This window comes from Puma concolor, chromosome D3 (genome assembly GCF_028749965.1).
Source record: "Puma concolor isolate L17-30 chromosome D3, mPumCon1.1.hap2, whole genome shotgun sequence".
NCBI classification, from domain to species: domain Eukaryota; kingdom Metazoa; phylum Chordata; class Mammalia; order Carnivora; family Felidae; genus Puma; species Puma concolor.
The window spans coordinates 69,532,276-69,559,939 of record NC_141678.1 but is presented as its reverse complement, the minus strand read 5'-3'; the positions used below and the strand labels follow the sequence as shown (position 1 = coordinate 69,559,939).

Here is a 27,664-nt window from a genome sequence, read left to right as displayed (position 1 = left end):
TTGGGAAGCTTTCACTGAGTCTTGAAGAGTTGCCATATTATAATTTCCTGTTGATTTACCTATATCTCTTACTCGACTGTAAGTCAGTTCCATTCTTCACAATTTCAGTCTTGGTGCTTAGCATTGTGCTGGTCACTAGTGGGCACTTGGGAAATATCGGCAGACCCCCTGTGTTTGCCTAAGCGTAATGTGATGGTGCTTGGGTACTGCTAGTTTGTGTTTTCACCCTGGCACTCTTCTTTGGTACTTGCACATTGAGTTGTTTATATGAATCAGTGATTGTGATGGTGAGTAGTAAAGCACGTTCTCTCTAATTTTATTTATTTATTTTTAAAGTTTATTTATTTATTTGGGGAGGGAGGGGCAGAGAGAGAGAATCCCAAGCAGGCTTCGCGCTGTCAACGGTGACCCAGAAGCAGGGCTTGAACTCACCAGCTGTGAGATCACGACTTGAGCCGAAGTCAAGAGTGGGATTAACCAACTGAGCCACCCTGGTGCCCCTTCTCTACTTTATTTAAAAGTTAATTTTTCTATTTAAAGTAGTGCTTTTATTTTAGAAAAGATAAGAATAATAGTAGAAGAAGGTACATTATACAAAATGGGCAGTGCCTTGCCTTCTCTGTCCTTTGGAGTCGGGTTCCCAGAGACAGCTACTTGAACTGTATTTATGACTAATATAACTAAATGGCCATTTTTTGGTTTATCAACTGTGGGTGCTACCTATTGACTCCTTGTTATGGTACACGAGGTGCTCTTCCTCCTCCTCCCCCGTCTTCCAGCCCTTCCATAGGTAAGAATTCTTGGCTCATTGAGCGTTCAGCGTTTACACTGCTAAGAGATATTGCTCGCTGCTGAGCTGAGTAATTTACCTGGTTTCCCTGCTCCCCACCCCCATTTGCTGCTTTTTTCATGGACGTATTACTAATTTTTACCAAATACTTTGAAAGGCCTGTGGGGATTGGGGCCCGGGAAACTGACGCAAGATGTTACTCTGGCGACCGCTGTTGCTATGAGCACTGAATCGTTTTGGTCCCTGTCCCAGAGGCTTCGTGGCTTTGTTAGTGTTCGGGTAAGATAAAATCTCAGACACTTCACACCCAACCCAGCAGTGTCTACACTTAACACCCCTCTGTTTTGTTCCTACTTTCTTCTTGGCGCTCCTGTTACTTCTGTCTTCGTGGTGTCTTCTAAGTTTCCATTTCCTGTTTGCCATCTGTCTTCCTGTCCTTTATTATGGGAGTTTCCTTGACCTTATCTTCTCTTTAGTGAATTAAAAAAACTTTTTTTTCAGGTTTATTCATTTATTTTATTATTATTTATTTTTATTTTTTTTTTAATTTTTTTTTTCAATGTTTATTTATTTTTTTTGGGACAGAGAGAGACAGAGCATGAACGGGGGAGGGTCAGAGAGAGAGGGAGACACAGAATCGGAAACAGGCTCCAGGCTCCGAGCCATCAGCCCAGAGCCTGACGCGGGGCTCGAACTCACGGACCGCGAGATCGTGACCTGGCTGAAGTCGGACGCTTAACCGACTGCGCCACCCAGGCGCCCCTATTTATTTTTAATGTTTATTTATGTTTGAGACAGAGAGAGACAGAGCATGAACAGGGGAGGGTCAGAGAGAGAGGGAGACACAGAATCGGAAGCAGGTTCCAGGCTCTGAGCTGTCAGCACAAAGCCCGACGCGGGGCTCGAACTCACGGACCATGAGATCATGACCTGAGCCGAAGTCGGACGCTTAACTGACTGAGCCACCCCGGCGCCCCTATTCATTTATTTTTGAGAGGGAGAGGGAAGCAGAGAGAGAGGGAGAGAGTATCCTGAGCGAGCTCCACGCTGTCAGTGCAGAACCCAGTGCGGGGCTTAATCTCACTAACCGAACTGTGAGGTCATGACCTGAGCTGAAATCAAGAGTTGGACAGTTAACCCACTGAGGCACCCAGGCGCCCCTCTCTAGTGAATTTTTTAATCAGTTTTTAATTTCAGGCATCTTTTCTTGTTCTTTGATTGTTTCCTTTTTTTTTAAATGACATCTTGTTCTTGGGTCATGGAAACTGTGTGGTATAGTGGTTAAGAGCATGGTTTCTGCACCTAGCCTGCCTTGGTCTGAAACTCCGGTTCGTCATTTTCTAACTCTATAGTCTTGGGGAAGTCACTTAATCTTTTTTTCACCTTTGTTCCTTCTTCTAGGCCGAAAGTTGCCAGACATTTGTGTAAAGGGCCAGATTGTAAATAATTTAGGCATTGTGGGCCAAGAAGCAAAATGAAGGATATTATTATACAGGTACTTTTTTTTTTTAATGTTTATTTTTGAGAGAGAGAGGGAGAGAGAGAGAGAGAGAGAGAGAGGGAGACAGAGGATCCGAAGAGGGCTCTGTGCTGAGAGTGGAGAGCCCAGTGTGGGGCTCGAACTCCACAACCATGAGATCATGACCTGAGCCGAAGTTGGACGTTTAACTGACTGGGCCACTCAGGTGCCCCTGTTATACGGGCACTTATGTGATGAGAGAGGAGAAATTTCCATAAGTTTTTTACTGAGGAAATTGAAAATACAATACTAATAATGGCTGAGAATAGGTTTTTTGTAATAAAGGTTTTCTTTTTTTTTTTTTTAACGTTTTTTTTTTTAATTTATTTTTGAGACAGGGAGAGACAGAGGATGAACAGGGGAGAGTCAGAGAGAGAGGGAGACACAGAATCTGAAACAGGCTCCAGGCTCTGAGCCATCAGCACAGAGCCCGACGCAGGGCTCAAACTCATGTAATAAAGGTTTTCTAACAAGAAGAATGAAATCTCTTTTTGGAGGAGAGGGGATAACATTTTACCTAATAGGGAATACTGAATGTAAACCTCAGTTGTCAGAATTGATTACAGATGTTCATATGTACTGTTAAAAAATTTTTTTTTAAATATTTATTATTTTATTTTTTTTAATTTTTTCTTTTCAATGTTTTTATTTATTTTTGGGACAGAGAGAGACAGAGCATGAACGGGGGAGGGGCAGAGAGAGAGGGAGACACAGAATCGGAAACAGGCTCCAGGCTCCGAGCCATCAGCCCAGAGCCCGACGCGGGGCTCGAACTCACGGACCGCAAGATCGTGACCTGGCTGAAGTCGGACGCCCAACCGACTGCGCCACCCAGGCGCCCCTAAAAATATTTATTTTTGAGAGAGAGAGAGAGAGAGAGAGAGAGACAGAGCACAAGCTGGGCAGGTGCAGCGATAGAGAGGGAGACACAGAATCTGAAGCAGATTCCAGGCTCTGAGCTGTCAGCACAGAGCCCTGATGCAGGGCTCAAACTCACGAACTGCGAGATCATGACCTGAGCCGAAGTTGGATGCTTAACCAACTGAGCCACCCAGGAGCCCCTTAAATTTTTTTTTAAGGTTTATTTTTGAGAGTGCGAGTGAGCGCTCATGCACAAGTTGGGGAGGGGCAGAGAGGAGGGGAGACACAGAATCCGAAGCAGGTTCCAGGCTCTGAGCTGTCAGCACAGAGCCTGACACGGGGCTTGAACTCACCAACTGTGAGATCATGACCTGAGCCTAAGTCGGATGCTCAACTGACTGAGCCACCCAGGTGTCCCTAACGTGGGTTTTTTTTTTTTTTTTTAATGTTTATTTATTTTTGGGAGAGAAAGAGACACAGAGTGTAAGTGGGAGAGAGGCAGAGAGAGAGGGAGACACGGGATCCAAAGCAGGCTCCAGGCTCTGCGCTGTCAGCACAGAGCCTGATCTGGGGCTCGAACCCACAAACTGTGAGATCATGACCTGAGCTGAAGTCAAACACTTAACAGAGTGAGCCACCCAGGTGCCCCCCTAACATGGGTTTTTAATGAGATTTTTTGTATTTCATCTTTGAAAGTATTTCGTGTAAAGTTTATTTATTTTGAGAGAGAGAGAGAGAGAGAGAGAGCAAGCGAGTGGGGGTAGGGGCAGAGAGAGAGGGAGAGAATCCCAGGCAGGCTCCAAGCCTGTCAGCGCAGAGCCCTGAAGCGGGGCTCAGTCTCACGAACCGAACCATGAGATCATGACCTGAGGTGAAAGCAAGAGTTGGATGCTTAACCGACTGAGCCACCCACATGCCCTTGAAAGTATCTTTTTCCATGGTGCCTCCAAATACAGATATAAACCCATGAACGTATGATTTTAGTGGAGCGTATTTATTGCTTGGAAGGCATCTATTGAATTCTGCTAGATTGTTTTCTTGATACTTACCTTTTAGCAGATCATCGCATTGCCCACTAATCACTTACAATGGAAGGTTAGGTAGAAGCTTCTTGTTGCATAGTTAAATGGTTTTCGAAATGTGGAAAGTACTTTTTTTTCTTTTTTCTTTTTTTTTTAAGATTTTATTTTTAAGCAGTCTCTACACCCAACATGGGGCTTGAACTCACAACCCCAAGATCAAGGGTTGCATGCTCCACTGAGCGAGCCACCCAGGTGTCCCCGGAAAGTACTTTTATACTTGTATTGAGGTCTGAAAAATGCTGGAACTGTAGTTTTATTTTGGAAAGTATATCTACTGCATATTTGTTTGGGATTGGAGATCCCATCTCATTTTAATTTTTTTACAGCCTAGAAAGTGTGTAAAGCAGCTTGACATCACTTAAGATTCAGTGTCAGTTGTCCTTGAAATGACTATCTCAGTATAGGTTTTGCATGGAAGTGCTATTGGCCTCCTAATTTTAGATTGAATTCATTGAGAAATATTAGCAAGTCAGCAAAAATGAATTTTCAAAGCCATTCAGTGTTCAGTAACAGTGGCTCAGGGGGATGGTTCTTCAGAAAAATTTCATTCTCAGTTCTGAGCTCGAGAAATTTCCATAAAAACATACCCCTGCTAAGTCATGGTACTGTGTGGTAGGACACATCAGGATATTCAGCTTCTGTTTCAGACAGAATTTTTATGGAACCGATGGTGGTTAAGTTCATGAAGGTAATGAAGTTAATGGTCGTAACTGGTTTAATAACACATGTTAGATTCAAATATTTTATGTAGTGCTCCTGCTCATTGATCATACAATGACTAATGAGTAGGTTGTTGCAATGAGTAGGTTGTTGCTATTGTTTTTTTTTTTTTTTAAGTTGTTTTGAGAGAGCGAGAGTGTATGAGTGTGCGAACAGTGGGGCAGAGCAGAGGGAGAGAGAAGATCCCAAGTAGGCTGCGTGCTGCCAGCGCAGAGCCCGATGCGGGTCTCAGACTCGCAAACCATGAGATCATGACCTGAGCCAAAACCAAGAGTCAGATCCTTAACCATCTGAGCCACCCAGGCGCCCCATTGTGTGTGTGTGTGTGTGTGTGTGTGTGTTTAAATACTGAATAGGTTATAAACACCTTGCATTTTTACAAGGTTTGTAAATTTGTCCATCTAAGCCTTTTCTGATGGTGTATTTTTACCACCATCAGTTATTATGCATGTTAGCAGATCCCACTTCAGGTTGTACCGAATTAGTATTTTCCTCCACTTTTTTGGAAAATAATCATAGGTGTAGTTGTTCCATTCAGACTGTTCTCTGAACAGTTATTTTCAATGGAGGATCTGAAAGATGTTTATTTTTCCTGGACACATTTCTTTGGCTGCTGCACTCACACATGATTTAGTTCATCTCATGATTGGTCAGTGACTTTTCTTGTTTGGTTAATACATGAACCATACAGAGACTTTGGTTGCAGCCCTCGTTTTCATTCTTTATTGTTGGGAAAGCACCCTGCTGTGATGAAATGCCGTGTTTTGTATTTTTATTTGTTTTTTTAAGCTTATTTTGAGAGAGGAGAGTGTGCGCAAGGTCACCTGCGTGCGCAAGTGGGGGCGGGGCAGAAAGAGAGGGAGAGAGAAAATCCCAAGCAGGCTCTGCACTGTGAGCACAGAGCACAGAGCCGGACGTGGGGCTCATCTCATGAACCATGAGAATGACCCCGGGCTGAAATCAAGAGTTGGACGCTTAACCAGCTGAGCCATCCGGGCACCCCTGAAGTGTTGTGTTTTAAATTTGCTGATTCTCCTGATCGTCGCTTTCGTGAACTGGGAGCGCTCCATGGTAGGGCATGTGAGGCTGTGCGTAGCTGGTAATGTCTTCCTATGTGGCGTTCCAGTGCAAGCGTGATGCTGTTACCCAACAGACGTGATGCTTCCCCATCTCATCAGGTTTAAAAAAACGATCTCTGCTCTGCTATAAAAGCATGACGTCAAAGTCTGCTTTCTTCTTTTCTTGTTTTGACATGATGTATATCCAGTGGTAGTGAGTGTCACAGTATGCAGGGTACTTGCAGTGCTGACTTCTAACTGTGTTATTGAGATTTGTAGTGTGGGCAGCAGCGGTATAAGGGGATGAAGGCGTCACATGCGGTCTGGGTAGTAACTATGCAGTTCTGCTGTTGTCACAAAAACAGCTACAGGCAACATGTGAACAAGTGAGTGTTGCAGTGTTCCACTAGAACTCTCATAACGTCCACATGTCACAACATATTCTTTTGTTTTTTTTTTTCATTCGTTTAAAAATGTAAAAATCATTCTTCAGGCAGCAGGCTGGACCTGGCTCCTTGGGTCGTAATTTGCTAACCCATGATGTATGTGACGAGAACGTAGAAATACCACCTCAGGCTGTGGTGAGGAACAGGTGAGTTAATATGTAGAAAGCACTTAGAATAGTGCCTGGGGGACGGGGGGAGACACCTGGGTGGCTCGGTTGGGTAAGCCTCATACTCTTGATTTCAGCTCAGGGCATATTCTCATGGTTCGTGAGTTCGAGCCCCACGTTGGGCTCTGTGCTGACGGCACGGAGTCTGCTTGGGGTTCTGTCTCTCCCTCTCTCTCTGCTCCTCCTCTGTTCGCTCATTCACTCTCTCAAAATAAGCTTAAAAAAACTGAATAGTGCCTGGGGATATAGCAGGTGCTAAGTAAATATTTGCGTTCATTATTGTTACTGTTTACTCTCTCTGAGGCTATTTTAGTTTTTAATTTTTTCTTAGAATCATCTGTGTTCCAATTCCTTTCTTTGGTTGATTTTCGTTTCTTTATTTTGTGTCGGAGGCATTCCTCACGAGTGTAATCATTTTACACTGGGGCTTCCTCAGCTCTGCTGGTTCAGTTAGTACCCCTCTGTCACCTTTCCATCTTCCACACCTCTTCTGATCTTTGTGAGCTTAATCTTTTTATTTTCGTTACTCTCATTTCACAGGAGTGGAATACCCCACTGTACTTAATATAGCACTTGGAACATAGTGACCTTTTGGAGAATGTTCCATTACTTGGTGGACCAAAGGCATCTGTGTGTTTAACATGTCCTTTGGCCAGTGACTGTTGTCCACTCTTTCTCTCGTCTCCTGTTTCAACCGTGAGGTTTTGTCTTAAAGTCTTGAGTACAGGGGCGCCTGGGTAGCTTAGTCTGTTAAGCGTCCGACTCTTGATTTCTGCCTAGATCATGGGGTGTGAGATCAAGCCGTGAGTTGGGCTCCATGCTGAGCTAGCACAGAGCCTGCTTAAGATTCTCTCTCTTCCTCTCCTCCTCTTCCCTGCTCCCTCTCTCTCAAAAAAAAAAAACAAAACAAAACATGTTTCTCTTAAAAAGTCTCATACAAATGAGGGGGCATGTGTTATTTTTTTTTCCTTTCTCAGGAAGCAGGTGATTCTGGAATATAGCTTATGATTAATGGATTTTCAGCTTAAGTTGGGATAAAGTACACTGTGGTGTCATTTACATATTTTGAGGGTGTTAGGACAGAATTTGGTTATGGATTTTTCAGATCCACTAACGTTTACTTTCCACTTAAGGCACATGAAATCAGGAGACCGCGAGTCAGTACGCATAAAAGAGGAGACATAATTTTACGTATATATCAAATATTTCATGAATTAAAAACAGAATATTGAGCATATCATTTCTTGTTCAAAGTATCATTTTTGACCATGGTGGTAAAATTGACTCGGGGAAATAACTGGCCCGAGAAGTTAAATAGCAGTATGAGAGTCAGACAGCAAAACCAGGTATTACCGGAAGGATAGTTAAATTCCAAACGATAGTGAAGATAGTGTGTTTTAGGATTACAGAGGAAAGGGAGGGCTCATTCTGTGGTTAGGGTCAAAGGGGCTGGGGATCAGGGGTGGTGGTCGAAGGCAGGCGTGAATGGCATGAACAGAGGTGTAGATGGGCATGCTAGCTATTGACAAGAACACTTGCCTCTACTTTGTTTTTTTTTTTTTTAAGTTTATTTCCCTATTTTGAGAGAGAGAGTGTGTATGCTTACACATGCCGGCATGAGCAGAGGGAGGTGCAGAGAGAAGGGAGAGAGAGAATCCCAAGCAGGTTTTGTACTGTCGGTGCGGAGCCTGACTCAGGGCTCGAACTCACAAACCAACCATGAGATCGTGACCTGAGCTGAAACCAAAAACTAGAAACTTACCGACTAAGCCATCCAGGCACCCTGCTCCACACCCCACACCCCCCTGCCCCCCGCCCCACCTATTTTTTTTTTAGCTAGGAGAGCGCATGAGTGGGGAGAGGGGCAGAGGGGGAGAGAGAATCCCAAGCAGGCTCCATGCTTAGCTCTGAACCCAACGTGGGGCTTGATCCCACAACCCTGGGATCATGACCTGGGCCAAAATCAAGAGTCAGATGCTCAACCAACTGAGCCACCCAGGCTCATAAAATCATAAAATTTTACGAAGCAGCTCCTGCTGCACCCCTATGCTAGGTCAGCTTCTGTAATCCCACATGATCGAGTGTAACAGTATCCAAATTTGTTTGCTTCCCACCTCTTCGCCTGGATTCACCCTGCACAGGCCACCACCGTATTAATCCTCAACAGGTCATTCAAGCCAGGACTGCGATTAAAACCAAAGGTTCTAGTGTGAGACAGACCCTTACTAAGTCTGTGCTGAGCGAGGGTGAATCTCCATTTTATACCACCACATAATGGGAAAAACAGTACTTCCAACTCATAAGTTTTCTGAGGACGAAGCAGGATGAAGCAGCATGCAAAGCACTCAGGAAGGGACCTAGGGGAGCGTGCCTAGCCAAAAAAAAAGGTGAGATGTAATAGATCTTTAATGTGAGTGAAATTACCACTCCAGTCACTTCACGCACCAGCCCAATAACATTCAGTGATTCTTCATTACCTGAAACACAGAGTACGGTACCGGCATTCCAGACCCTCCACAGTTGGAAAGCTCGCGTTCCAACTTGATTTCCAAGTACCCTCCAAACCAGTGATTCCCAGACTTATTTAAGTACATCAAACACCTGAGGAGCATGTGATTAAAATGCAAATGCCTGCCCCTCCACCCCCCCCCCCAGGTTCACAGTGTCGGAGGAGGGCCCAGGCATCTGCATTTTCAAAAAAGCGTTCATACTAATTTGGATATAAGTAGTCTGTAACCTCAGCCTATTGATAAGTGTCATAACAAAGTACAGGCGGGGCGCCTGGGTGGCTCAGTCGGTTGCGGTTGCGCATCCAACTGTTGATTTTGGCTCAGGTCATGATCCCAGGGTTGTGGGATCGAGCCCTGTGTCGGGCTCCATGCTAAGTGTGAAGCTTACCTGGAAAAAGGTGATGTTGGGGCTTCTGGGTGGCTCAGTCGGTTGAGTGTCTGACTTCAGCTCAGGTCGCAATCTCACTGTTGGGGAATTCGAGCCCCACATTGGGCTCATTGCTGTCCGCGCAGAGCCCACTTGGGATCTTCTGTCTCCCTCCCTCTGCCCTTTCCCTGCTTGCACTCTCTCTTGCAAAAATAAAATAAAACATTAAAAGAAAAAGAGAAAAGATGATACATAGAATTGTGGATGCCGCAGAAGAACCCACAGGAGTTTTTTTAATTTTAATTTTTATTGAAGTATAGTTGGCATACAATCCATGAGTTTCAGGTGTGAAACTCATGAAATCGTTTTCACAGAGAGTATACGCCCTTAAAATTTTGATAGATACTGCCAGATATCTACACACTAAAAGGGTGCCTGTTTCCTATTACCTCGTGCTGCTATCAAGGTTTGTTTTTTTTTTTAACCTTTACTAATACGATGGGTCGAAATAATACCATGTCTTTATAATTAGCATACTTTATTACTAATTTATACTGAAGATGTTTTTATATATTTATTGTTTGTGGGGCCTTGGCTGTTTCAAGGTCCTTGTTTTTTGGTGTTGGGGTTTATTATTTTTTTTTGAGTAATTTCTCTTCAGCAGTGTGCTGCAGGTTGACTGGAAATGGGGAAGAAAGGTAAAGCCTGATTCATGCCTCTCAGAAGTAATCGACCTCAGGAGACAGGTCATAGATACAACAGAAAGTTTCAAGGTAGTTTTTACATAGTGGGAACTTTATGGGGGTAGTGGGAAGTTGAGAGGGGAAACTGATCTGGGGAGGGAGGATGGCATCCGTTTTTATGTGTGAAGCTCAAGTTCTTGACTACACGGCATTAACGACGGGTCCTTTAAAAGGTTTATTACTGAAAGCATTAGTGATAGCACACTTTATTTATTTATTTATTTTTTACATTTATTTATTTTTGAGAGACAGAGCGGGACAGAGCACAAGCGGGGGAGGGGCAGAGAGAGAGGGAGACACAGAATCCGAAGCAGGCTCCAGGCTCTGAGCTGTCAGCATGGATCCTGATGTGGGGCTCAAACTCACTAACCACGAGATCAGGACCTGGGCCGAAGTCGGACACTTAACCACCCAGGTGCCCCAGCACACATTTCATTTCTAGTCTAGACTTAGGTAAGGAGCACGGTTATCCACAAAATTACTGATTATATATACAGTTATATATTCTTGAATTAAAAACAACTGTAAGTATTTTAGGGATACAGACAGAACTGGCACTTGGGTCAGAGGTTGGGAGTAGAAGCCACGAGTCAAACCAGGAGATAGGCTCCGTTCCTGACAGATTGAGAGAAGGCAGGGCCGAAAGCCCAGGAAGCTTGGTGCCCAGCCAGAGGGAAAAGCAACAGGGCCCTTAGGAACTGAGGTGATTGGATAGTGGGTTTTTCAAGTTCCGTTTTATTCTGGGTTTCACTGATAAGGGTCTCACTGGTAAAGTTCCAAATAAATTGTGTTCAGTTCAGGTGGTGTGTGTGTATGTGTTTGTGTTTGGAATTCTTGGCATGAATCGTTGCAGAGGAGAGACCATTGGGCCTCAGTTTTCTACTTTGCTTTCTGTGAGGGTTGGGAGCAGGTGGAACTTTCTGGCAAGAATCTCCAGTGGCTAGTTGTCTTACTTGGCTGCCCTTGTTCCTCCTGGGCCTTCCAGCTGCCTTAGGCCTGGCCTTGGGCGCCGCCTTCACTGTTCTCGGCAGATAGTACTTACTGTTGCTCCCTGGGGGAGTGAGGGCAAAGGTGACAGGCTGGGTGTCCCAAGTCATCCCGGGCAGTTGTCCCTGGGCTCCGGCATTTTTCTGGCCTTCTGCTTCCGGACTGGAGTTGCTGTTTATACTCTTGCTGCCCTTGATCAGAGGCTCTTCTGCCTGCCTTGGGATGCCGCTTCCCTTCTCAGTCCATCTCCGGCTGTTTTCCAGTTTCCGGGGTTGCCTCACAACTTCTGGTCTCCTGTGACATTCTTTTTTTATTTATTTATTTATTTATTTTTTTAAATTTTTTTTTTCAACGTTTTTATTTATTTTTTGGAACAGAGAGAGACAGAGCATGAATGGGGGAGGGGCAGAGAGAGAGGGAGACACAGAATCAGAAACAGGCTCCAGGCTCCGAGCCATCAGCCCAGAGCCTGACGCGGGGCTCGAACTCACGGACCGCGAGATCGTGACCTGGCTGAAGTCGGACGCTTAACCGACTGCGCCACCCAGGCGCCCCTCTCCTGTGACATTCTGAGTATGGCCGTGGCATTACTGACAATTAAGCTTTTTTTTTTTTTTTTTTTTTGAATATTCTGTTCAGTCTCTCCTGAGAAGCTTATAGGCTTGATTCATATTGTTGTTTTAGAAGGGTTTCATAGTGGTCCTGGATTGAACTGACTTTAATACTTTGTGGCCTAGCCTCGCAGCTTTGAAAATAAAATTTATTTGCTATAAATCAATAAAAACCAGGCAAAGGAGAAGAACAGGCGATGGCCTCTTTCACAGCAAAAGAAATGCAAACTAAAATCATACTGAAAAACTTTTCTGTCTCAGCAGTTGGCAGGGATCAGAAAGTTTGATGAGACGGTGGTGGCCGTGCTGTGGAGAACAGGTGCAGAGGTGAGCGGGGTGCAGGCTGGCAGCCTCTGAAGAGGGCAGCTAAGCGGTACACGGGAGGAAAAGAAGTCCCCCCTCCACCCACCTGAGTTCATAGACCCTTGTCACGGAAGACAGGTTAGCAGGAGAAAACAAGTAGAAGTTTATTACCGTGTGTACCTCATGTATACATGGGAGATACCGAGGGAAAAGTGAGCACTTCTCTGAGGTGGTGTAGATTTCAGACTCAAATACCGTCTTAGGGGGGACAGGGGAGGGGAGGTGTGGGTCTCTTAGGGGCTCGTAAATGGTTTCTAGGAAAGAGGAATGAGCCCTTAGAAGAACAGACAAGAGGTGCGTTAGTTTGGGATAGTGTGTCTGGTGTGGTGTCCACTTCTGGTCTTCCCTGTGATGAGTTACCCGGTTGGCGAAACTCTCAGGGGAGGGATTTATAATAATGAAGTTCTTTTGGAGGAACGGTCTTGAGGCAGATAGACAAGCTTCGTCCTGCATTTGTTAGTTTTCACACGCCTGTGGCTCAAAATCATCAAAATGCCAAAGTGGCATTTTTAAATATTTCATTGAGACATATTCCGGAGTCTCAGGCATGATTAATTATTAGAGTATTGTAATTCTGTTATTAGAATTGGAAAGCTTTGATAAAAAAGAAGTAGTTGAGGATGAAATCTGCTGTGTATTCCTCAGAATTATACAGTTAACAGGAACTCCCTGATGGACCCAAATGCATGACTTCTTTTGCTTTTATTGAAAAAGTTTGGTTTTGAGTAAGACTTGAAATAATTTATCTGGGGAAAGTAGTCTGTGTAATAAAAGAGTGTTCCAAGCCACCAAGAAAAATAATTGTGAGCTCTTAATATCTCATCATGTGATGTTATAGGTGATGAAGTAATGTAATATGGAAAAATAATCCTAGTGGTTGTGATAGAAAGTACCTGTAAGACTTGCTGGCACCTTTCTTGGGCACGTGGATTAGACTTTGAAAGGGTTTGGCTTTTTTTTTTTTACCCGATTAAAAAAAAAAAAACCCTTTATTTTGTAATGATTATAGACTCGTAAGTTGCAAAAATAATGTGGAGAAATCCCAAATACCTTTCCCTCAGCTTTCCTCAGTGTTAATATAAGGATTGTACATTATCCATTCCAGGAAGTTTATATTGACCCAAAATAATAGACAGTGGACTGCACTTGGGTTCTTCAGGCTTTATGTTCTTTTTCCCTTGTGTGTGTGTAGCTCTGTGAAATTTTATCACATGCGTAGATTCGTGCAGCCATCACCACCACCACCACCGCAGTCAAGATACAGAATTTTTCCATTCCCACAAATGAACTTCCTCAGGCTGTCCTTTTATGGTCACCTTCTGCCCCCTCCACGCCCTGGCAGGCCACCGATCTGTGCTTCCCCACTAGTTTTGTCATCTTGAGTGTTATATAGAGTCACGGTGCGTAACCTTTTTGTTTGCCAAAACTCTTTTTCAATAACAAATTACAAGCATACAGAAAAGTAGAGAGAACAGTACAACACAATATAAACGCCTGTTCCTTCCGTCCGGATTTGATAATTGTTAATAGCTTGCCATGTTTGCTTTGTCTGTATTTTGTTCTGAAACCGTTTGAAAGTTAAGTTGCAGATAAGATTACTCTTTACCACTAAATGTTCAAGCACACATCTCCTAAGAATTAGGTCATTTTTCTACTTACACTATCGTTATCTCACTTATGTCCATATGATATCTTCTATTCAGTCCATATCCAGTTGGGTCTCAAGATTGTCTTTTATAATGGTTTTTTCTCTTTACAAATCTGGGTTCATTGAAGATTCATGTATACATTTGGTTGTTACAATATCCCTTCAGTCTCCTCCAGTTGAGAGAAGCCCCCAACCCCATGCACAGGGTGGTGGTTCTTTACAACGAATGTCGTGTATCCTGCGTTTGTCAGAATATTGCCGCATGTGGTCATCTCAGTCGTTTCTTTATTCTCAAGCTTCTTGGTTTTGAGTGCTCAAAAGCACTTCTTTTAAATTAGTTAGGATGTTTTAAGGCCCAGAATGTGGTCTGTTTTGGTGACTATTCAGTGTGAACTGGAGGGCAATGTGTATTCCGCTGTTGTTGGATGAAGTAGGCTGTAGATGTCAGATCCGGTTGATTGATGGTGGTGTATAGATCCGTCAGGTCCTTACTGATTTTATTCCCCGCTGGGTCTGAGCATTTCCGAGAGAGGTGTGCTCAGGTCTTCGTTCATAATCGTGGTTTACCTCTCCTTGCAGTTCTGGGTAGTTTTTGCCTCCTGTATTCTGACGCTGTTGTGCTAGGCGGTCCACATTAAGATTAGGTCTCCTTGGACAGTTGACTCCTTTATCATTATTTAATGCTCTTTTGTTTTTTTTTTTTTTTAATCTGTGATAAGTTTCCTTGCTCTGAAGTCGACTGTGTCTACGATTAATACAGCTTCTCCTGCTTTCTTTTGATTAGTGTTAAGTGATACATCTCTCTCCATCTCTTTACTTTTAATCTGTATGTGTCTCGTACATTTAAAGTGGGTTTCTTGGGGTGCCTGGTGGCTCAGCGCAGAGCCTGCTTTGGGTCCTCTGTCCCCCCTTCTCTCTGCCCCTCCCCCGTTCATGTGCGTGCACACCTTCTCTCCCCCCTAAAACAACAACAACAACAACAACAACAACAAAATATTAAACAAAATATAAAGTGTTTCTTGTAGACACATTTGGTTGGGTCTTATTTTTTGATCCACTTTGACAATCTCTTTTAATTGGCAGATTTAGGCCATTGATGTTCAGGGTGATTATTGATAAAGTTGGATTAATGTCTACCAGTGTTAGTTCCTCTTTTCTATTCACTGCCCTTATTTTTGTTCCTTTTTTTGTCTTCTCTTTCTCTGCCTTTTGTGGTGCTGATGGAGTACTTATGTGAATCCCTTCTCTCTCCTTTCTTAGCATGTCCATTGCGCTTTTTAAAACTTTTGTTTAGTGGTTGCCCTTGTGTTTGCAATACACACAGCTAACCCGAGTGCACTTTCAGACCACACCCTACCATTTCACAGGTAGCGCAAGTACCTTGCGATAACAAAGTACATCATCCTCATTCCTCTCTTCCGTTCCTTTTATCATCCCCGTTGTTCACTCACTTTTATATAAACTAGAATCACTAAACACAGTGTGGCTCTTCTTATTTTGAGTCTGTAACTTTTGGGGGTGGGCTTTGCTCCCTTATCACAATGCCCTGGAGACCTGTGCAAGTTACTGGATATATCAAAGGGTTCCTTCTTTTTATTCCATTACACGGAGGGACCTCAGTTCGCTTATTCATTCACGTGTTGAAAGAACATTTGGGTAGTTTTTTTGTGTGAACTTAAGTTTTCATTTCTCTGGGATCATACGTAGTCCAGGAATGCAACTGCCGGGTCAAATAGTATGTCTGTGTTTAACTTGATAAGAAACCGCGTAACCGTTTGCCAGAGTTGCTGTTCCATGTTACGTTCCGACCTGCACTGTATGAGAGTGCCACTTTCTCTGCATCCTTGGCAGCTTTGGTACTCTCAGTGTTTGTTTGTTTTTTATCTTAGCGATTCCAGTAGATGTGTACTAGCAGTATATCATTGTGCTCTTAATTTGTAGTTCCTTAATGGCTAATAATGATGGAATATCTTTTCATGGGTTTGTCATTTGCCTATCTTCTTTGGTGATGTGTTAAAATCTTCTGCATATTTTCTGATTGGACTGTTTTCTCATTGTTGAGTTCAGAGAGTTCCTTCTGTGTTCTGGGTACAAGTCCTTTGTTGGCTCTGTGACTTATAAATATTTTCTCTAAGTCTGTGGCTTTTTTTTTTTTTTCATTCTCTTTGCAGGGTCTTGCACTGACCAAAAGTTTTTAATTTTTGTGAAGCTTAATTTGTCACCTTTGTTTTTTTATGGGCTGTGCTTTTGTGTTATGTCTAATAAGCCCCTCCTAACCCCAGGTCACAAAGATTTTCTCCCTTGTTCTCTCCTAAAAAGGGTTTTATAGACTTTTGTTTTATGTTTAGGTCTGTGATTTATTTTGAGTTATTTATTTATTTATTTATTTATTTATTTATTTATTTATTTATTTAAATGAGCTCTGTGTCCAGTGTGGGGCTTGAACTCATGACGCTGAGATCAAGAGTCGCAGGCTCTACTGACTGAGCCAGCCAGGAGCCCCTATTTTGAGTTAACTTTTAAGATGCAAGGGTTTTTTGTTAGTGGCCTCTGGATTCCAGCACCATTTGTTCAAAGAACGGTCTTTGCTCTATTGAATTGCTTTTGCATTGTTGACAAAAATCAGCTGGTTGTATTCTAGTGAGTCCCTTTCTGGATTTTCTGTTTTGTTTCATTGATCTATGTGTTTATCCCTACTGTGGGTTTGAATTCAGTTCCTCTTTTCTGACCAAGCTGTGACTACGGCTTGTCAGTAAACACATAATGGTGGAAATCTGAAATTTAGATTTTGGGAGATAACTTTAATAATATAATGACATTAAACTATATCAGACAAATAGATTTCTTAAAGTTTGCTAATTGTTTGCCTCCGTAAAGAATAATTTACAGTTTTGGTCCCTACGAATTTCGTTATGATGGTAACTTTGTGTTTTCCATACGTGTCAAAAATTTAACTGTGAGTAGGTGAAGGAGCTTAAACATATTTAATTTTTAAAATCAAAGTAATACATAGACATAGTTAAAAAAACTCAGATAATCTGATGGACACAAAACAAAAAGACTGCATGACCACCCTCTCCACTCCAGAGAGGGCTGCACTCCAGTCTCTTAGCTGTTGTTTCTGGTTATTTATTTCCTGATTTATAACTAATATACTTTCACTGTTATTTGCCGATTTAGTAATTAGGTATTTTCTGCTGACTTCCTGCCTATTATGGAAGATGAGAATTTCACACTCTTAAACCACCACTACTGATTCTTTTTTAAGCATCTTCCCAATATAGTTCCCTTGCAATTTTTGGTTAAATGTCTACTTTTTCTATTGTGATGATTATATAAAGATCGATAACTGTAGAATTGAGTCATGTACTATGATTACATGACCCTTAAACAATTTTTGTTTTTTCCACAGTGCGTAATTAAAAAATCATTTGTTTTCTGTGTAGCTGTCCTTCGTTCCTACCAGATTCTCCTACAATATTGGTAACGCGCCACAGAATAAGGTCAGACATGTCAGGTGACCTGTCACTCTCTGGCTTGCTTCCCCCCGGAGGTCATGGGGCCGTCTCGACTCGTGTCCCAGCCTGCTGCACGTGTCTTCTCCTGGGCGTCTCTTACTCCTGTCTTGTGTTGCAGCCTTTGTTTCTTGAATTCCTTGTCTTCATTTTTCTTGGTTTATTCACTCACCTTGAAAGGGTACATCTTCCAGCACCTTCCAGAAGATGGGGCCATGGGAGGCTTTTTTGAGTTGCGGCAAGTCTAAAAATGCCTTTATTCTACCTTTATACTTAACTGGTAGCTTGGCTAGCCAAAGAATTGTAGTTAAAATTGTTATTATTATTTTCTTAAATGTTTTTATTTATTTTTGAGAGAGCGTGAGCAAGGGAGGGGCAGAGAGAGAGGACAGAGGATCTGAAGCCAGCTCTGTGCTGACTACGGCAAGCTTCACGTGGGGCTTGAACTCACAAATCGTGAGATCATGACCTGAGCCAGGTCGGATGCTCAACCAACTGATCCACCCAGGCACCCCTAAAATTATTTTTTATTAATATTTTAGAGACATTGCTTCCCTGTCATTTACCTTCCAGTATTGCTGCTGAGTGATTGAGAAACCATTCTTTTAAAACAACTCTCACTCTATATTTATGGCAGGAACAGAGGGTAATAGGCCAGACCCCTGTACATACTGTCCATTTTCAGCAAGTCTAAATATTTGGCACATGTGCTTCATCCCCTTTCTATAATTTTATTTTTTTATTATTTTTTTAACGTTTATTTGTTTTGAAGAGACAGAACGTGAGGCGGGGGAGGGGCAGAGAGAGAGAGAGAGAGAGACAGAATCTGAGGCAGGCTCCAGGCTCTGAGCTGTCAGCACGGAGCCTGATGCGGGGCTCGAACCCACTAACCATGAGATCATGACCTGAGCCAAAGTCAGACGCTTAACTGACCGAGCCAGCTAGGTGCCCCCATCCCTTTCCCGCTGTTCCTTTCCCCTTTTCTGTTTGAGAAAGTGTTTATTGATACCGCTAAAGCTCCTCTGTTCCTCTCCTGATAACATTCTGTAAAAGCATTCTTCTGAATTTGCTGTGTATTTTTTCCATGTATATTTTAATAATTTGTAGTAGGTATGAACATATCCATGATATTGTTCGCATGTTTTAAAATCATATATATAAGTGAAATCACACCATGTCTGTTATTCTGTAGCATTTTCTTTAGTGTGTATTTTGTCCATGTTGGTAATTGTAGCTCTAGTTAATTCATTTTCATTAGTGTAATGTACCCCATTGTAAGATTATATTAAAACATTTCATTTTAAATGACTTAAAATGTGTAAAATAGCTTTGGAATTGGGTGTGACAAGTAAGGCATTTATATATTTCAGAATATTTTTATAGCATTTTCTAATTGGGCTTACTAATTCCTCATTTAAGATATTAAACCACAGTGCTGGCTTGGGCAGCGCACATACTAAAATTGGAACGATACGGAGAAGATTAGTGTGGCCCCCTGTGCAAGGGTGACATGTAGATTTGTGAAGCTTCCGGATTTTTTAAAAATAAAAATAAAAAATTAAACCACAATCTAGACGTACGATTAGCTGGCTTGATATGGAGGCTTAGTTGGAGCCAGCTGGTTTTGGGGTCCCTGTACCCTGGGTAGGGAAGAAGAAAATGCTAGGTGGTGTTGAATTCAGGGCCAGGTGACAGGAAGCCAGATTAGTATTTCTCCCTCCTGTTCAGAAGACCGGCTGTCTGTGTGCACTGGGGGAGCCTCATCCATTTAGGTAATTTAGCTTAGTCCAGTCGCAAAGTTCCAAAGAGAATGTGGAAGGCATGCTTCCAAATTCTGATGTTGGCTTCAGTGTCTCTGTGGAGTAAGGAGGGACAGACGTAAGAAAGTAAGTTGCTACCAATGGAGGTTCTCATCCAACCGGAGTTTTCCCTTTGGACATGGTTTCCTTTCATTGCAATGGTAATTTTAGCATAGTGTAATTATTATTCATCTTACCACCATTTTATATTGTCAGTGAGAGGCTTTCCTGAACAAATTGAGATAGAGCATGATCTAGAACTATGTCAAGTGTGGTTTGATGAAGACAGCAATTCATGCTTTATCTAAACCTTCTGCCTTCACCGTGGTCTCCCTGGGCTGCCTGGGGCACAGCTGGGCCCTACAGCACCACCCTCACTTGTCCACACCTGGCTGGAGGGGCCGGGGCTTTGGGAAGAGAAGAGCCCTTTCCTGCAGAAGTCCCCTCCCTGGCCCCATCTGCACCCACCCTGTCTGCACATCCCCGCAGGGCCTGGGGTGGCCTCGGCAACAGCTGGGCCCTGAGGCCATTACCAGCTTCTGGCCTTTCCCGGAACAAGGGGGCTGGACCCTAGTGTGGTTGGTGGACACTTGCCCTGGGGGAGCCCCTTTGACGGGCGCATGAGGAATGGGGGGCTGCCGTGGGGCCGCGAGGCTGTCCTGCTGCTCACGGATGCGCTGAGGGGCGTTTTCACCCCTGTGCTGTGAATGTCCCGAGGAACTGCCATAAGGCCCACGTTGGGGTCAGTTTGTTCCCCCTCAGTACACACTGGAACTGCTTGTCCCTCGGGGGTCCCCACGCCCCTGGCCAGTGCCTGGCCGCCTCCTGGTGCTCAGACGTCCCTGGCCGTCAGTGTCACCTGATGCTGGACTCGCCTCTGTGCCTTGCTGTGTCCCAGGCCTGCCGCGGTGCTGTGTGGGGCTCAGTGTGCCCTGATGACCCTGAGGACCACCAGAAGAAGCCAGAATAAATGGTTTGCACTGTCAAAAGAACAAAAAGAAAAACAAACAAAAAAACCTCAAGCACAACAGATGTTGCAGATGCTGATCATTTATTCGCCTAAGCTTTCCTTCAGCATACTGCTCAGGGCATACCTGTTACATGCTAGTCTAGACACTGGGGAGAGGAAGGTGAATCAGTTCTTATTTTCAGAGAAACCAAGTGCCTCATGGTTTAGGGGAAGAAGCCTGCCAGCTAATGCTGATATGCATGACAGCACAACGAGAGGGACACTAAGTGTCAGCTTTGGAACGGGGAGCCCGTTCTCTTTCAGCACATAACTCAGTTCAGGTTCCTTCTCCCCTGAGTGTAGGTAGCTGATGGCCGTCCCTTCGGCTACTTGCCCCCCTTCTGAGCACGTTCAAGATATGCACTCTCTATCTCTTTATCACCATCATTTGTTGTAAAAGGCCTTCATTTTCAGGGACGTCTGGGTGACTCAGTCACTTAAACGTCCGACTTCAGTTGGGGTCATGATTTCATGGCTCATGGGTTCGAGCCCTGTGTCGGGCTCTGTGCTGACAGCTCAGAACCTGGAGCCTGCTTCGGATTCTGTGTCTCCCTCTCTCTCTGTGCCTCCCTTGTTCTCTCTCTCTCTCTCTCTTCCTCTCAAATATAAATGAACACTAAAAAATAAAAGTAGCTTCATTTTCAGACAATTGGTAAGAAGTTATCTTTGTTAGGGATTTGCTTTGAGACGTTTCCTAGGCAGAGCTATGCTCATTTGAAGATCTAAAGCATGGAGTTGGACTTTTGTGTGTGTGTTAGCTAATACAGATTTTAATTTTAGCCCCTTTCTCTCCTTTGTGACTTTGTATCTGGTGTCTAATATATTTAAAAATAAAGAGAAGTGTGATTCCCTTAAGTAATTTTCCGGGTTGGGTTTTTTTTTTTTTTTCATTTAGGTCAAGGATGGGAAAAGTATGATTAATGTTGAGCAAGTTTGAAATTTCTTTTCATTCTTTGTAGATTGTCTTGCGGAAATGAAGGCTTAAGGACAAGTTATCTACCAGATTGGAAGATGGGATCGAACAGCAGCAGAATCAGTGATCTTCCTAAAAATGAGTACTTAAAAAAGTTATCGGGCACGGAATCCGTCTCTGAGAATGACCCGTTCTGGAATCAGCTCCTCTCGTTTTCTTTCCCTGCACCAACCAGCAGGTAAGAGGTTACTCGGAGATTGAAGATTCACGTGAACTTGTGTGGTATGCCGATTCAAAAAAGAAAGTTTTTAACGTTCTGTCTGTCCATCCTCTGTCATACATGTACCCGTAGAAAATCCAAAAGGTATGGAAAGTTGGAAAATAAGTTTTTCTCTTTCCTTTCTTCCACCCAGCCACCTCCCTTCCCTGGAGGTGATTCCTCATAGCAGTTTCTTTTGAATCTTCTCGAATAATACAAGGTTATTTAAGCATATATGTCTCATGTAGTTTTACAACAGTGTTTAAACACAAGTGCCAGCATCCTGTACATGCCTTGCTTTTTCTTTTTTTGCTCCTATCCCTTGCTTTTTTTTCCCTACAGTTAAGTAAAATGTATTTTGTAAACATGTGCTTATATGCAACTGTCTTATTCACTCAAATGGCTACAGAAAATAAACTTGAAAAAAACAATGAAAAAAATGAAAAAAAAACACCCAACAACCCTCTCTCTGCCCCTCCCCTGCTCACTCTCTTGTGTCTGTCTCTCTTTCTCTCTCAAAATAAATAAACATTAAAAGAAGTTTTTTTTAAATAAAGTGGTTTGAGGGGGGCGCCTGGGTGGCTCAGTTGGTTAAGCATCGACTTCAGCTCAGGTCGTGATCTCACGGTTTGTGGGTTCGAGCCCCTCGTTGTGCTCTGTGCTGACAGCTCAGAGCCTGGAGCCGGCTTCAGATTCTGTGTGTCCCTTTCTCTCTGTCCCTCCCCCGCTTGTGCGTGAGCACGCACTCTATATCCCTCTCTCTCAAAAATAAACATTAAAAAAAAATTAAAAAGAAAGAAAGAAATGTAACTACCAGAAGCAACGAATGCAACTTATTTAGTTCCTAATTCTAACAGACATTATAAAGCCAACTGTAGAAATGTCAATATGGACTCGGTAGGAGGATTTATTGTTAATTTTGTTGGGTCTGATAATGGTATTACGGTTATAGAAGAAAATGTCCTTATTTTACTTTAAAATACTTTGAAAAAAGTGGGTGAAGCAAATACAGAAACAATCAGAATGGTATTAATTATGAATGGATAAGCCAAATATGGCACATTCATGCAACGGACTATCACTGAGAAATAAAAAGGAATGAGGTATTGATATATGCTGTGACATAACATTCACAGATCCCAGGGACTAGAACATCTTTAGGGGGCTGCTACTCTGCCTGTCACACTAAACCTGTGTAGGTATTGACTATGTGGGTATTCAGTATTCTAGTCACTCTACGTTATTATATGCCTATCAGTTTTTATAATAAAGTTAAAAAGGAGATCTTGGTTTTCATCTGTCAAATTGGCACAGGTCAAAGAGTCTCAAATTGCATTAAATTGACAAAAGGGTGGGGAAACAGACCTTCTTGCCCTGCTTGTAGGAGTATAAATGGACACAAGTTCCATGGAACAGTTTGGCAAGATCTGTCAAAATTATAAACACGAACACTCTGACCCAGCAATGCTACTTTGCAGAATTTATACTAGAGATGTATTTGTACACAGGGGAAATGATGTATGCAGCATTATTTGTTATGACAGAAGCCTAAAAACAACATCCACAAATAGAAAACTGATTAAATATTTTCTGTAGATACCCTGCAGCCATTAAAATTAAAAAAAGTTTTTTTGTTTATTTTTGAGAGAGAGAAAAAAACTTTTTTTTAAGTTTATTTCTTTTAAGAGACAGAGACAGCTTGAATGGGGGAGGGGCAGGGAGAGGGGGAGGCAGAGAATCCCAAGCAGGCTCTGTGCTTGAACTCACAAAAACTGCGAGATCATGACCTGAGCCGAAATCAAGAGTCAGATGCTTAACCCATTGAGCCACTCCAGCACCCCAGTTACATTTCTTAAATGTCTTTATTTATTTATTTTTAGAGAGAGGGGGAGAGAGAGCATGAGCGGGGCAAGGGTGGAGAGAGAGGGAATCCCAAGCAGGCTCTGCACTGACAGCTGGATCTCACGAACTGTGAGATCATGACCCGAGCGAAACCAAGAGTCAGATGCTTAAGCTGCTGACCCACCCAGATGCCCTTTAAATGTCTTTATAATAGACATATTCACTCTCCAGCCCCTGCCACATTTTTTCCCCCTGTGCTATTAAATTTTTCAACAAACTGGGTGTGTTTTTCTGTAGAATGTTCCACCTTCTGGATTTACCTGATTGCTTCTCATATCTTGTAACTCTGTGTGTGTGTGTGTGTGTGTGTGTGTGTGTGTGTGTGTTTTGTAAACTGGAAGTCAGATTTAATAGCTTGATGCAACTTAAACAGTTTTGGTAAGGGTACTGTGTAAGTGATTCCATATACTTGATATTGTGCTACATCAGGATGCAGAAACTGTGGTTTTGTATCAGTTATCGTGCTAAGATTGATTTGAGGTTTGAGTGTGTTTTAGCCTCCATTGATGACTTTGGTCTGAATCACCTGTTTCATAAGAAATTACAAAGTGGTGATATTTTTAATTTGATCCTTTCTTTTGTATTTATTAACTGGAATTTTTCTGTAAAGAAGAACTCTCCTTCATCTTTTAAGTTATATGCAGTTTTTACTCTATGATTAAATAAGGGTAAACACTTAATTCCTTTTCTTCACCAATTTTCAGTATGAAAATAGGATAACGGTGACAAATAAGTATTTCCCCTCTCCCTCAACCCCAGGCTTGGGAGGCCTGTCTCTCTGCCTTTGGATGGTGAATTAAAAAGAAAAAAATCTATGGATGTATGTTGTGGTCCTTATGGTTTTAATTTGCCTTTTTTTTTTTTTAAGTTTATTTATTTATTTTGCGAGAGAGTGTGGGCACGAGTGGGAGAGGGGCAGAGAGAGAGAGGGAGAGCAAGAATCCCAACCAGTCTCCACTCTGTCAGCAGAGCCTGACGCTTGGTTTGATCTCACAAACCATGAGATCATGACCTGAGCCGAGGTCAAGGGTCGCTTAACCGACCGAGCCTCCCAGGCACCCCCAATCTGCCTTTCTTTAATGATCAAGGGTATGTGTATTTTTATGTGTTTAAAGAGTAAGTATTATTGCTGTTTCCTTTTTGTGAACTATTTATATATTTTGGCAATAATGTTCAATTTCTAGTTTCTGGATACAGTTGGATTGGGCCTTGGAAGTTTCACTTAGTTTACGGTTTCATGTGATAGCATGGATTAGTTGCATGTTATAGGAAGTGGGTACTTATTACTGCTTCTGAGATCCTTAGAAAGTTAAAGAAGCTGTGGCTTGGTGGGAGACGTCAAACTGAAGACAATTATAGCATCAGCAGAGTACGAAACCGTTTTCCTTCACAATCAACAAAACTAACAGGCAGCCGACAGAATGGGAGAAGATATTTGCAAATGACCTATCGGGTCGAGGGTTAGTATCCAAAATCGATAAAGAAATTACCAAGCTCAACACCCAAAAACCAAATAATGTAGCGAAGAGATTGGCAGAAGACACGAATAGACACTTTTCCAAAGACGACATCCGGATGGCTAACAGACACATGTAAAGATGCTCAACATCACTCATCATCAGGGAAATAAATACAGATCAAAACCACAATGGAATACCACCTCACACCTGTCAGGATGGCTAAAATTAATGACTCAGGAAACAACAGATGTTGGCGAGGATGAGGAGAAAGAGGAACCCTTTTGCACTGCCGGTGGGATGCAAACTAGTACAGCCACTCTGGAGAACAGTATGGCGGTTCCTCAAAAAATTGAAAATAAAACTACCCTCCGAGCCAGCAGTGGCACTACTAGATATTTATCCAAAGAACACAGGAGTGCTGATTTGAAGGGGCACATGCACTCCAGTATTTATAACAGCACTATTGACAATAGTCGAAGCATGGAAAGAGCCCAAATGTCCATCACCTGGTGGGTGGATAAAGAAGATGTGGTGTATCTATACAATGGAACACTCCTTGGTAGTCAAAAAGAATGAAATCTTGCCATTTACAACAACGTGGATGGAACTAGAGTGTATCATGTGAGCGAAATAAGTCAGTCAGAGGAGGGCAGATATCCTGTGATTTCACTCATATGTGGAATTTGAAAAACACAACAGATGACATAGTGGAAGGGAAAGAAAAGATAAAAACAGAGAGGGAGGCAAACCATAAGAGACTCGTAACTACAGAGAACAAACTGGGGGTTGGTGTGGGTGGGTGGGAGGATGGGTTAAAGGGGTGACGGGCATTAAGGCGGGCACTTGTTGGGATGAGCACGGGGTGTCCTTTGTAAGAGTTGAATCACTGGGTTCTACTCCTGAAGCCAAGACTACACTGTATGTTATCTAACTTGAATTAAAAAAAAAGAAAATGAATCTGTTTCCTTACTCCATGAGGAGTTTCTCACTGAGTGCCACCGCTCGTGTTGAAATAAGACTTAGAGGAAAAAGGGCATAGAGAGACTTCGTCATTTGCTGTCACACACGTTTTCTTTTCACTTGGGTAAGCTACGGTACAGCGCAGTTTTTAGTGTCTTCTGAAAGGCATTGAAAAAGACTTAACTAAATGGAGAGAGATACCATGTTTAGAGATGAAGAAGACTACCGTAAAAATGTCCGTTCTTCCCAAATGGACCTACAGAGAAGGTGATTCCAGTTAAAAATCACAACAGCTTTTTATGGGGGCTGGGGGGAAAAGGTGGAGAGATTTTGATGAGCTGATTCTAAAACTTAAAACGGCAAAGAGCAAATCCTAATAATCGAAGAAGAAGAAGGGTGCGTATGCGGACACGTGTTTGATTTATGCAGAACTGGCACCTCGGAGCACTGGGGGAAGGATGAACTTCTTAAGGAATAGTGATGCGAAGAATTCGTTAGTTCTTTTTGTCTATTTTGTACCCTCTAAAGTTTGCCATGTTTTTGCTGGTGCTTCGTGGTTTGAATTACTGTGGCTTCATAGTTAGTTTTGTTAATTACTGCTCTTTCTCGAAGATCCTTTGCTGTCCTCACGTATTTATTCTCTTTGATGTCATTCCGTTTTCTTAATTCACCCTAGTTTATACGAAAAAGCACATAGGAATCTTAGAAAGTGTGAAAAGTTGTAAAGTGAATAAGCGACATCGTGCAGGTGTGTGTGTGGGATGGTCCTGGAGGCTTCGTTGGTGGCATTGTACCTCTGCCCCTTTGTGCTGGTATTGTCCCTGCCCCTCGGTGCTGGTGTTTGATGTGTGACCTGTAGAGCCTTGACATTGAGCAGGCCCTGAGCTAGCAGGTGCCGCCTCATTGGCAGAGTCAGAGATGGGATTACCTAGTGTATGAATTACTCAGCACTACGATGAATCTCTGCAGAGAAGACTCTGAATTTAGATGGTTTTTAGATTGCTCACTCCTGGAATTTCTTGGATCCATATGTGCGGTTTTCAAGTGCAGCCCATTTTTTGCAGCCAAAAATTGATGTCTGCCTTTTTTTAAAGACACTGTAAGGCCTTTAGGACTAATCTAATTCTTGCTTACTATAAATTATTTTTGGCACTAGAGTAATCAGATTTTGTTCGAGTTTCCAGGCATGGTTGCAAAATCCTATTAAGATTCTTCAATAGTTTTTAACTTTTCACTGTAGTAAAATTACTTGTGAAGCAAAAGTCTGAAATAAAATCAAGATTAATTTAAGAGTAGAGTTTAAATAATATGCTGTTTATTTTTTCTTAATAAAATATTTAAAATTGCTTGCATGGCCGATTTTGTATATTTCTAAATACTAAATAATAGCAGCAAAAACAAGAAACAAAACCGTGCTTATTATTTTTTGGTTTGTGGGCATCCGAGTATCCCCCCGTGAGGGTATGGTATATGGGAACACATTTGTAATCAATATGTGTCGTCCTTGTGACTGGACCAGATGACCTTTAGTTATTTATAAGCTATTATTAATTTTGTAAATGTTTATTTTTTAGTTTTTTGAGAGAGAGAGAGGCAGAGCATGAGCGGGGGAGGGGTAGAGGGGGAGACACAGAATCCGAAGCAGGCTCCAGGCTCCGAGCTGTCAGCACAGAGCCCGACGCGGGGCTCGAACCCACCGACCGCGAGATCATGACCTGAGCTGAAGTCTGAGCTTGACCAACTGAGCCACCCAGGCGCTCCTGTAAGCTAAATTTATCCATTTACATCTCAGGATATAATGAGGAACTAGATAACGTCTCTTGCCCTCGAAGAGCTTATAATCTGTCTGTAAACCAACACATGAATGCAGTGGAGCATGAACACAGCAGCAGCGTCTCAGGGTCTGAGGTAGAGCGGGACAGGGTGAGTCACAGATTTCCTGGGAAGAAGTGGCACTTATGTTTTGAAAGGGAAT

At 42.7% G+C, this 27,664-nt stretch overlaps 1 protein-coding gene and 1 non-coding gene across 5 annotated transcripts in view; both read left to right on the top strand.

Moving 5' to 3' along the window:
• The window catches only part of DYM (dymeclin), a 357,699-nt gene that overhangs the window by 7,070 nt on the left and 322,965 nt on the right, over window positions 1-27,664 (top strand). For all 4 annotated transcript variants that reach the window (XM_086682934.1, XM_086682937.1, XM_086682936.1 and 1 more), the window contains one exon: window positions 21,155-21,346. In XM_086682934.1, the coding sequence (XP_086539060.1) occupies window positions 21,207-21,346 (140 nt within the window). In that variant the 5' untranslated portion in view covers window positions 21,155-21,206. Of the gene's footprint in view, window positions 1-21,154; window positions 21,347-27,664 lie in introns of those variants that run through there.
• LOC112868474 (U6 spliceosomal RNA) lies at window positions 18,820-18,927 on the top strand. The gene has a single exon (XR_003224298.1). It is a non-coding gene; the product is annotated as a U6 spliceosomal RNA (small nuclear RNA).